The 11,459-nt window shown below is 55.9% G+C and overlaps 1 protein-coding gene across 1 annotated transcript; it reads left to right on the forward strand.

The window, feature by feature from the left end:
* Positions 1-2,428: 2,428 nt before the first annotated feature.
* PALM3 (paralemmin 3) lies at positions 2,429-11,394 on the forward strand. The gene is made up of 8 exons (XM_010361588.2): positions 2,429-2,559; positions 5,403-5,451; positions 7,201-7,281; positions 7,826-7,968; positions 8,105-8,189; positions 9,202-9,247; positions 9,400-10,514; positions 10,647-11,394. The coding sequence occupies exons 1-8, from the start codon at positions 2,519-2,521 to the stop codon at positions 11,154-11,156; spliced, it is 2,070 nt and encodes a 689-aa protein (XP_010359890.1). The 5' UTR covers positions 2,429-2,518; the 3' UTR covers positions 11,157-11,394.
* The last annotated feature ends 65 nt before the right edge of the window (positions 11,395-11,459 follow it).

Here is an 11,459-nt window from a genome sequence, read left to right on the forward strand (position 1 = left end):
CTTAACCCCTCCCCCAACTGCATTCCCACCTCAGGGCCTTTGCACTGTGGTTTTCTCTGCTTGAAATGACAGTCAAGTGGCTGGTTCCTCCATTCAGGTCTCACCTCAAATGTCACTTCTTCAGGGCAGTGGTCTCTCATAACCCAGCCTATAGCAGCACTCTTTCTTTAGCCCCATCCCAGGTATTCTCAATAACTCACCTCAATTGCAGTTGCCACCAATTGCTTTTATTTTTATTTTATTTATTTATTTATTTATTTATTTATTTATTTATTTATTTATTTTTGACAAAGAGTCTCACTCTGCCACCCAGGCTGGAGTACAGTGGCGCGATCTTGGCTCACTGCAACCTCTGCCTCCAGGATTCAAGCAATTCTTCTGCCTCAGCCTCCGGAGTAGCTGGAATTACTGGTGCGCACCACCGCGGCCCACTTATTTTTCTATATTTAGTGGAGACAGGGTTTCACCATGTTGGCCAGGCTGGTCTTGAACTCCTGACCTCATGATCCACCCACCTTGGCCTCCCGAAGTGCTGGGATTACAGGCATGAGCCACCACACCCAGCCGCCCTTTTTTTTTTTTTTTTTTTTTTTTTGAGACGGAGTCTCGCTCTGTCACTCAGGCTGGAGTGCAGTGGCACAATCTCGGCTCACTGCAAGCTCTGCCTCCTGGGTTCACGCCATTCTCCTGCCTCAGCCTCCCGAGTAGGTGGGACTAAAGGCGCCCGCCACCACGCCCAGGTAATTTTTTTTTTTTTTTTTTTGTATTTTTTAGTAGAGACGGGATTTCACCATGTTAGCCAGGATGGTCTCAATCTCCTGACCTCGTGATCTGCCTGCCTTGGCCTCCCAAAGTACTGGGATTACAGGCGTGAGTCACTGCAGCTGGCCCCAGCCTTCTTTTTATTATTATTATTTTTCAAGACGGGGTCTTGTCTGTTGCCCAGGCTGGAGTGCAGTGACGCCATCTCAGCTCACTGCAACCTCTGCCTCCCAGGTTCAAGTGATTCTCCTGTCTCAGCCTCCTGAGTAACTGGAATTACAGGTGCATGGCCGGCTAATTTTTGGTATTTTTAGTAGACACGGGGGTTTCACAACGTTGGCTAGGCTGGTCTTGAACTCCTGACCTCAGGTGATGTGCCCTGCTCGGATTCCCAAAGTGCTGGGATTACAGGCATGAGCCACCATAGCCGGCACCAATTGCTTTTATATTTCTTTCTATTTGTGTGTGTGTGTGTGTTTGGTTTTTTTTTTGAGACGGAGTCTCACTCTGTCACCCAGGCTGGAGTGCAGTGGTGCGATCTCAGCTCACTGCAAGCTCCGCCTCCTGGGTACAAGCGATTCTCCTGCCTCAGCCTCCCAAGTAGCTAGGACTACAGGTGTGCCACCACACCTGGCTAATTTTGTATATTTAGCAGAGGCGGGTTTTCACCATGTTGGTCAGGCTGGTCTCAAACTCCTGACCTCGTGATCCACCCACCTCGATCTCCCAAAGTGCTGGGATTACAGGTGTGAGCCACCGTGCCCTGCTCAAAAAGGAATTTTTTTTTTTTTTTTTTTTTTTTTTTTGAGACAGAGTTTTGCTCTTGTTGCCCAGGCTGGAGTGCAATGGTGCGATCTCAGCTCACTGCAACCTCTGACTCCCGGGTTCAAGTGATTCTCCTGCCTCAGCCTCCCAAGTAGCTGAGATTACAGGCATGCACCACCATGCCCGGCTAAGTTTATTTTTGTTGGGTTTTTTTTTGTTTTTGTATTTAGCAGAGACGGGGTTTCATCATGTTGGTCAGACCAGTCTTGAACTCCACCCTCAGGTGATCCACCGAGCTGGGCCTCCCAAAGTGCTGGGATTACACACATGCACCACCGCGCCTGGCCTCAAAAAGTAATTTTAAAAAATGTTCTCCGCCAGGTGTGGTGGTTCATGCCTGTAATCCCAGCACTTTAAGAAGCCAAGGCGGGAGGATTGCTTGAGCCCTGGTGTCTGAAACTGCAGTGAGCTATGATCACACTACTGCATTTCAGCCTGGGCAACAGAGCGAGACCCCCATTTCTAAAAAAATAAAACAGTCTCCAGCCTGTGTGCTATGCAATGGTGCTCTCGTGTGGGTGAGTCTTGGCCGGCAGTCAGACTCAAGATGATTGGGGTGCCAAGTAGAAATGCCATTCTCTGGTGGCAGGGGGAGTCACCAACTCAGTACTCTCACCCCCATGCCTGACCACACGTGTGTGAAAGCGTGTTTTCCGGGAGGCACCTGAGTGCAACAAAGAGGCCAGAGACTGGTGAATAATTTATCAGGACAGCTGATAGTACCTCCCCAGAACTGCCCTCCAGCCCCCAGCCCCCCTCTCTGGTGTGCCTCCCGCCTCCCTGGCCCAAACCCGCTGGACCAGCTCTCCCGGTGCCCGTCCGCAGCCCCCCCCCCACTCCAGGCAGCCGAGTCACAGCCTCCGGGGCACCTTCAGGCAAGCGAGTGGTGGGTCCAGAACTCGGAGACCAGAAAGTGAACTTCTGGGCAGAGATGGCCCTGCAGAGCCAGGTGTGGTCTCTGGCCACACCCATGTAAGTGTCTGTGGGGTCAGGGGAGCTGGTGGGCAGGGCCTTGGGAGGGGCTCATAGGGGATGCTGGCCTTGTATGGGAGCTGAGCGCTCCAGTGGCCTCTCCTAAGGGGACCTGAGGAGTGGAGGGGGTGGCCAGCCAACCCCATAGGTTCGTCAGTGTCACCCTTCCCTAAAGAGTCATGGGATGGGAGAGAGATATAGGCTCCCCCTGCCCCTTCCTCTTTGGGGATTTTCCGCTGCCAGGGCTGAGAACCCAAAGTCCAGCCAGGGGGTGGGGCTACTGCTGTGGTGCGGGCAGTGGGGAAAGTCAGGGTCACTGGGTTCCACGTTTTGCCTCTAGAATCACCCCCTCAGTGTCCAGGGTGGGAGAAAAGGCTTGAGATCCAACTGAAGTTAAAAGCTCCCAGCCTGGGAAAGGCAATGGCAACATTGCAAAGATGACCTCCTTCATGAAATGGCCACCAACTCTTGCGGGCGGCCAGAAGTCCGGGCCGTCTACGTTGTTCTTCCAGAGTTAGTTAGAGATAAGCAAGATGGAATGGGGTGTGTGAAGTCTTTTCATAGCCGAGGGGTGAGAGTTTTTTAAGGTTAAAAGGGTAGAGGGGGCTTCAGAAATTTGGAAAGAGTTTTGGAAAAGGGGCTTCCCCCCACACTAGGGACCCCAGTTCGGTTCCTCACCCTTCTAGGTCCTCCATTGCATTATTCACCAACTACAAACCTGGTTGCTTAGCAATGGGAACCCGATCCCCCCCAGCAAGGAAGAGGCAGGGAGATTACATCTTGGGGGTGGTAGAGGAGACCACGAGACTTCAGCCCTCCGCCAGGGGCAAACCTATAAGCACGGAATCTGGGCTTCCTTTGGGATATCTTGCAAAGCATGACTTCGTGGCTGGGCGCGGTGGCTCACGCCTGTAATCCCAGCACTTTGGGAAGCCGAGGTGGGCGGATCACTTGAGGTCAGGAGTTCAAGACCAGCCTGGCCAATATGGTGAAACCCCGTCTATACTAAAAATACAAAAATTAGCTGGGTTTGGTGGCGCACACCTGTAATCCCAGCTACTCAGGAGGCTGAGGCAGGCGAATCGCTTGAACCCAGGAAGCAGAGGTTGCAGTGAGCTGAGATTGAGCCATTGCACTCCAGCCTGGGAGACAGAGTGAGACTCCGACTCAAAAAAAAAAAAGAGCATGACTTCAATACCTTGCCTCAAACAGCATTCAGGGTCCTCAGGCGGATCTCTTAGCTGCCTTGATGGGGGTTCCTGAACCTGCACCCCCGCCCTGCTCACCAACTGTGTTCTCAGTATTTTGGATGTGACAGCTTCAAGTTCTGATCTTGGCTCCATGACCTTGGACAAGTCAAACTGCTGCCACTTCTCAGAACCTCAGTTTTCCCATCCATAAAATGGACACATTCATATAGCTTACCTCCTAGAGTCGTTGGGAGGATTCAGTGAATTACATTGCACTTGGCACCTGTTACAGGCTGGCTAATGTTTGGCTGATTTTGTTCTTAGCTGGAATGTCAACTCAGCAAAGAGTTGACTCCACTGTGTCATGATAGAGGCAGGGAGGGGGAGGCCGAGGTGGCTGTGGGAACCTAGCGGAAACCCCACAGGGCACTTAGAACATTATATGCTATACATAGTATATATATATATCATACATAAAGCACTGTAAGTGCTATTATGCCTTCACGTTGTGGCCGCGGAAGATCTGGGAGGTCCTAGCTGGAGGGAGTTCGGGCAATGAGGCTTACCCAGTAGGGTGACTGTTCAAATTAATAAATGTTTGAGGGCTTGATCAGTGCCCATCCATGCCCAGCGTCCGTCCATGCCGGGTGTTGGAGATGACAGGCAGAGAGACATTGCTTTCTAGATACTGGCCTGTGACACATGGTCAACATAGCAACATAGTCGGGGGTGCCCAATGCATGTCTGTGTTGATAAGGTTGGTGTGACACTGACTGCCCCCTAATCATCTTGTAGTATGACAGTCACCCTCCAGCTTCCAGGGGGAGCCTAAGTGGGTCCAGAGGCCACTCTGGAGGCTGGAAAGCAGAGATGCTTTGAGGAAGACAACAACAGGGGAATCTCGAGTTAAAACTTAAATGACAAGTCCTCCTCCTCCCAGCTCAGAGTCCAGTCCTAGGCAGAGTGACCCAGTGACCCTTGTCCCCAGGGAGGGGGGGGGTTAGCAGGTGGAGGAGGCAGCTCTGGAGTTACCAGGGCAACAGTGGGAGGGCCACAGACTCCCTCACCCCCCAGCGCTTGAGAAATTCTGGGTTGGAGCTGAGGTCCAAAGAGGGTGTGGGATTAGGAAGAGAAAGAGGCACACAGCTTGTTAGGGGCTTGGTGGCATTTGAGAGTTTCTGCAGGTCGGACTGGGGATGGTTATTATCATTAATCATACATATTATTCATCACGGAATTATATAAATTATGATTATTAATAAACAATGGGACTATTCTTGCAGCACTGTATCCTGAGCTTTTCCCTGCATGAATAGTTCCTTACAAAGGTCCTCTGAGATCGGGGGTGGCAAGGGCAGGGTGGTCAAGCTATTCCTGCCCATTTTACAGATGAGGAAACTGAGGCTGAGAGAGGCAAAGCCAGATTTAGGAAGGGCTAAGAGAGAAAGTCACCAGTCATGGTCACTGCTCAGTTCCCCTCCCAAGACCCTTGCCCCCTGCCCCAGACTCTTCCCATGTGCAAAGGGGAAATGCAGGCAAACTGCTGGGCTCTGGGCTGTTTCCACACTGCTCAGGGATCTTGGCAAAGAGAGGGGAGTTCAAGACGCGTACGGCCTCTGGGAGCCCCTCACAGCCCGTGCCCTCTCCCCACAGGCCCATGGCGGAGAGCTCCCTCTACCGGCAGCGGCTAGAAGTAATCGCTGTAAGTGACGCCCTCCCCGCACCCTGGGGACCCCCAAACTTTCCCCCATGCTCCCTCCTCGTTTCTTCGTTATCCCTGCGGAGACGGCCCTCAGCTCCAGCGCCGCCCAGGGCTCCCTGCACCAATTCTCAGCTCCCTCTGCCCCCCAGTTCCTGTCTGGTCACTATCACCTTCAGAATGAGGGGCTGTGGCCGCCGCACTTCCAGAGCCTGCATAGTCTATGCCTCATTCCTGAACCCTAGTCTCTCAAATACCCCATGCCTGAGCCCCATCTCTCGAACCGCCTTGTATCAGACCACTGTCTCTCAAATTTCCCTACCTCGGATCCCCCATCCTGAGTCCTTCCTTGGCAACTTTCATCCCTGACTTCCTCGTCTCTCTGGACTCCCGCATCTCTGGGTCTCTACCACTCTGATCCTATCTGTCCCCCATCCTTCTTTCCTTCATCTCCTTGCACCCCAACTTTCTGCACCCACTTCCATACCCCATCTATCCATACCTCCACTTCTGTACCCCATATTTCTGACCCCTATCTCTGCATCCCATCTCCCCGATCCCCACCTCTACACTTCAGTATCTCTGGACCCCCATGGCTGCACCCCCGTCTCACTAGCATCCTCCTTTTGATCCCCATCTCTGTACCCCATCTCTCTGGACTCCCAGGCGGCACCCCCATTTTGGATCCCCATCTCACTAGCACCCTTTTTATCACATCTATGGAACTCCATCTCCCTGCACCCCATCTCTCTGTACTCCACTTCTACAACCCATCTCTGCACCCCATCTCTCTGTACCCCATCTCTCTCCACCCCACTTCTGCATCCCATCTCTCTATACCCCACTTCTGTACCCTATCTCTCCTCACTCAACTTCTATACCCCATCTATCTGCACCCCACTTCTGTACCCCATCTCACTGTACTCCACTTCTGTACCCCATCTCTCTGCATCCCCAACTCTGCACCCCATCTCTCTAGATTCCATGTCTATACTCCAGTACTCTGTGCTCCCATGGCTGCATCCCCATTTCAGACCCCCATCTCACTAGCACCCTCCCCTCCTTTTTTCTTTGAGACGGAGTCCCGCTCTGTCTCCCAGGCTGGAGTGCAGTAGCACGATCTCCGCTCACTGCAACCTCCGCCTCCCGGGTTCAAGAGATTCTCCCGCCTCAGCCTCCCCAGTAGCTGGGATTACAGGCTCGCGCCACCACGCCCAACTAATTTTTGTATTTTTAGTAGAGCCCGGTTTTCACTATGTTGACCAGGGTAGTGTAGAACTCCTGACCTCAAGCGATCTGTCCGCCTCGGCCTCCCAAAGTCCTGGGATTACAGGCGTGAGCCACCGCGTCCGGCCGCACCCTTCCTTTGATACCCATTTCTCTGAACCTCGCATCTCGGAGCTCCCCAGCTCTGCCCCTCCCCCGATCGTTGTCGCAAGTCCCCACCCCCTACATCCCCCCATCCACAGACCCCCATTGGGCGCGGGCGAGGCCTCCGCAGCATCCCGGGCGCGGCCGGCCCCGCCCCCGCCCCGCCCTCCTCCCCCCCCCCCAACTCCGCCCGCCGCTGAGTCAGCGCCTCCGCAGCCCCCTCCCCGCCCTGGGCGCAGACCCGCGCTGGGCCACCCCCGCCGGGCTCGCTGCCTCGGGAGTTCCGGGGAACCCCGCGGAGGAGGGAGGGGAAAGGGAGGATAGAGGAGGTGGTGGAGGCCTCGCCCGGCCGGCGGGCAGCTCCGGGTCCTCTGTGCGCAGGAGAAGCGGCGGCTGCAGGAGGAGATCCGCGCGGCGCGCCGGGAGCTGGAGGAGGAGAAACTCCGCGTGGAGCGGCTCAAGGTTGGGGGCGGGCGGGGGCGCCTGCCTAGCCTGGGGAATGAAGTAGGGGGGTGTCTGTGCAAGTCGGTTTGGGGGACGATAGGAGCCTCAATTTTGCGGGGGAGCAGGCAGTTGGGGGCGTTGGTTCCAGCTTGGCCGGGGCGGGGGACGTCTTTCCCGGCCTGGGAGGGACGAAGTGGGGTGGTCATGGGTACATTTGTACCATTTGGGGAAAAGTCTGGGATGGTGATGCTGTTTGTCCCAATTTGGGGGAGATGGAGAGGAGCCGAAGTCCAGCTTTGGGGTAGGGAGGGGCCAGTAGGGAGGGACATTGATTTCACTTTGGAAGTGCCTGTTTCATTTTGGAAGGGTTTGGACAAGGGATGTCTGCACACTTACAGCGTTGGGTGGCACTGTGGCGGTGTATCCCAGCCTGATGTATGTCGCATCTAAGTGGTTGTGAGGTGGTGATAAGATACCTGCCCAGCCTTCAGGGGTCGGGAGGGGACTTTACATGGACCTGGGTAGTCTGTATGCCCAGCGCCGACTCCCTTCCCCTGCCCAGAGGAAGTCTCTCCGGGAACGTTGGCTAATGGATGGGGCAGCTGCAGGGCCAGAGCCATACGAGGACCCCACCTCGAAGGACCCGCAGTCACCGGAGGGCCAGGCTCAGGCCCGAATCCGGAACCTGGAAGACAGCTTGTTCACGTGAGTGGAGACCTGCTAGCTCTGCCCCAGCTGGGTGAGATCGAGACCCTGGGCGCATTCCAAGGAGTTGGTAGCTTCAGCCTGGAGCCCAAGGAGCCTGGGGGCCCAGGTCCTAGCAGCCCTCTCTCTTCTTCAGACTCCAGTCCCAGCTGCAGCTGTTGCAAAGTGCTTCCACAGGTGCCCAGCACAAGCCCTCAGACAGGCCTAGCTGGCGCAGACAGGTGAGGGGGTGATCAGGGGAGTGGGATGGGGGGCGTGGCCAGCAGGCCTCAAAGCAGAACATGGAACCAGGAATGCAGCTTTCTCCAAGTGCAGTCTGGCCACTAGATCTGCATTCAGATTCGCTTCCTGCTGTTACTTTGCTCTGTGGTCTTGGGCAAGTCAGTTTCCTTTCCCAAGCCTTAGTTTCTCCATCTCTAAAATGGGAATAACAACAGTACAGGCCGGGTGCGGTGACTCACGCCTGTGATCCCAGCACTTTGGGAGGCCGAGGCGGGCAGATCACTTAAGGTCAGGAATTGGGAGACCAGCCTGGCCAACATGGTGAAACCCCATCTCTACTAAAAACACAAAAATTAGCTGGGTATGGTGGTGTGTCCCTGTAGTCCCAGCTACTGGGGAGGTTGAGGCAGGAGAATCACTTGAACCCGGGAGGCGGAGCTTGCAGTGAGCGGAGATCACGCCACTGCACTCCAGCCTAGGCGACAGAGCGAGACTCTGTGTCAAAAAGACAAAAATCAGCTGGGCGTGCTGGCAGGCGCCTGTAGTCCCATCTACTCGGGAGGCTGAGACAGGGAAATCACTTGAAACCAGGAGGAGGAGGTTGCAGTGAGCCGAGATTATGCCACTGCACTCCAGCCTGGGCGACACAGCAAGACCCCATCTCCAAAAAAAAATTTAATTTGTATTTATGTTGATTGGAATGTAAGTGCCAATAACAAAAGGCTTAAGTGTCTCTTGTCCATGGTAACCAGTAACTGGCAAAGTAGGCCCCTAATACAGAAGACTGGCTATGGGAATGCAACATTGTTTAAGCACTTACTGTGTGCAAGGCCCTAGAACATAGGGCAATAAGATAGATGAGGAAGGCGGAGGTGCAATGTGGAGTTTGATCCTGAAGGTAATAGAGAGCCATTGAGGGTATTTGGGGGTGGTGGGGTGGGAGCATAGCATGCAGGAAGGCCGGAGGTGGGGATGAGGGCCAGCCTGACCTTGTCTCCGCCATCTCTGCAGGGTCACCGTCCTCTCTCCCAGCTCATTGTTGAGGCAGGTTCTGTAGGTAAGTGTGGGAGCCCCTAGGTCTGGGGGTCAGGTCACCCCAGACCCTGGGTGTGAGAGGGTGACCCAGGGGAGTGTGGATGGCGGTCCTTTTGTTCCATCTTAGCCCTGTCTTCCCTTTTGTCCTCTCCCCTCCGCCTCCGACTCCCCCAGGCCAGACTGATCTGAAGAAGAGAGCCTCCCTGCCGGCCAGGCTAGTGGGCACGCCTCCAGAGTCCCCCTCTGAGCCCAAGGAGGATGTCTTGGGGTTTCTGCCAGCCCCGAGGCAGGTCCCCGGGGCAGCGGGGGACTCCTCAGAAGCCAATGGCCCCTGCCCCAGCCCCATACCCACTCCAGAGCAGGGGCTAAGTCAGAGGGCGGTGCCATGCAAAGGGCGGGTGGGCGAGGCCAAAGGAGGGGGTGTGGTGAGTGTGGTGTGGGAAGGGCTGAGGGTCACAGAGGACTGTGCCACAGGGGCCACGGGCCCCGAGCTGGAGGCTAAGGTAGAGGAAGTGGTGCTGGAAGCCATCGGAGACAGGAAGGGAGCTGGTAGCCTGGAGCTCCCGGCCTGGGTGAAGGAGGATAGGGGCATCGTGGAGGTGGTATGGGAGGGGGTGGGCGGCAGCGACACAGAGGCCACGGGCGTGGTGGGCAGGGTCCCTGAGGTCGTGCAGTCCAGCTCGCCTAGGCTCCCGGAGAGACTAGAGGCAGCAGCTTCCAGAGAAGGGGAAGATGTGCCTCGGGGCAGCCCTGAGGGTGACGGGCAGGGAGGTTCTGGAGGAGAGGAGGGGTCCTTCATTTGGGTGGAGAGAGTGACCCTCAGTGAAGAGTGGGAGGAGCTGCTGGTGGAGGGGTTGGAAGGGCCTGAGGTGGCAGGGAGGGAGAGAGGAGATGAAAGCCCGTTGGGGCCCGAGGAGGCTGAGACGGGAGGAGGCGAGGAGACCTGGGAGGCAGAGAAGAGAAAAGCAGAAGAATCCATGAGAATAGGAAGTGAGGAAAAGCCAGGGACAGGGAGGGATGGAGTGGAGATGTCGCCTGTGATAGAGAGGAAAGGAGGGGAGAAGAAGTTGGAACTGGAGAGCAGTGGAGGTGCAGAAAAGCTGGGAACAGAGAGGGAAGGAATTGAGGAACCACTGGGCATAGAGAGAAAAGTTGAGGGACATTTGAGGGCAGAGAAGGAAGGAGGTGAGGAAAAGCGAGGGGCAGAGAAGGAGGAGGTAGAAGAACCATTGGGAGTAGAGGAGAAAGGAGGTGAGGAAGAGCCAGAGGCAACCGAAGAACCACTGGAGGCAGAGAGAAAGGGAGGGGAGGAGACACTGGAGGCAGAGAGAAAGGGCGGGGAGGAGACACTGGAGGTGGAGAGAAAGGGTGGGGAGGAGACACTGGAGGTGGAGAGAAAGGGTGGGGAGGAGACACTAGAGGCAGAGAGAAAGGGAGGGGAGGAGACACTGGAGGCAGAGAAAAGGGGAGGTGAGGAATCACTGGAGGCAGCGAAGACCCAAGGGACCGAGGGAGATCTGAATTTAGAACAACAGGAGTCTAGGGAAGGAAGTGAATCCCAGGCAGAGGAGGTGAATGAGGCAGGGCCTCCCCTTGAGGCTAACACGGAGACAAGGCCAGAGGAGGAAGGACCCCAGCCCCAGGAGAAGCCAGTAGGAGCCCCGGAGGAGGAAGGAGTGAAGCCCCAAACCGCTGCTGAGGGCCAAGGCCCCTTGGGGGATGCCACACCCCTTCTGGCAGAGACCCCAGCCCCAGAGCAGCCCGCCGAATGCCAGCCACTGCTTCAGGAGGAGGGGCCCAGCGCCAACCCCAGTGCCCACCCTGTGCCCACCTATGCGCCTGCCCGGCAACCTGAGCCATCTGCCCCCACCGAGGGTGAAGAGGCAAGCGGCCCTAAGCAAAAGACGTGCCAGTGTTGTGCGGTCATGTGAGCCCGCACCCCTCCACCCCACGTCCAGCTCCTCTCACAGCTACCTCGGCCTCTTGGCACCCAGTAGAGGGTCCCAGGCGCAGACAGGGCACCACAGGACTGACCGTGGCACCTGGGAGCCAGCTAGCCTGCACGTCCACCTACACCTGGGCTTCCGGACCCCTTGCCCACTGCCTGTGACCCTGGCCTCCTTCTGCGATGAAGCCTTTATACTTGAAAATAAAACATGAAAGCACTCAGACAGCTTGAGTGTGTGTGTAGTCAGCACAGAATCACAGCATCATCTCTTGGTGGGAAATTTAAG

The sequence above is a fragment of the Rhinopithecus roxellana genome, chromosome 8 (genome assembly GCF_007565055.1).
Source record: "Rhinopithecus roxellana isolate Shanxi Qingling chromosome 8, ASM756505v1, whole genome shotgun sequence".
Classification (NCBI taxonomy): domain Eukaryota; kingdom Metazoa; phylum Chordata; class Mammalia; order Primates; family Cercopithecidae; genus Rhinopithecus; species Rhinopithecus roxellana.

Excerpts from the sequence above, each read along its gene's own strand:
- PALM3 (XM_010361588.2), top strand. The coding sequence starts at position 2,519 with ATGGCCCTGCAGAGCCAGGTGTGGTCTCTGGCCACACCCAT. Across the intron at positions 8,190-9,201 it reads GGCCTAGCTGGCGCAGACAG|GGTCACCGTCCTCTCTCCCA; the intron begins GTGAGGGGGTGA and ends CCATCTCTGCAG. Across the intron at positions 9,248-9,399 it reads TGTTGAGGCAGGTTCTGTAG|GCCAGACTGATCTGAAGAAG; the intron begins GTAAGTGTGGGA and ends CGACTCCCCCAG.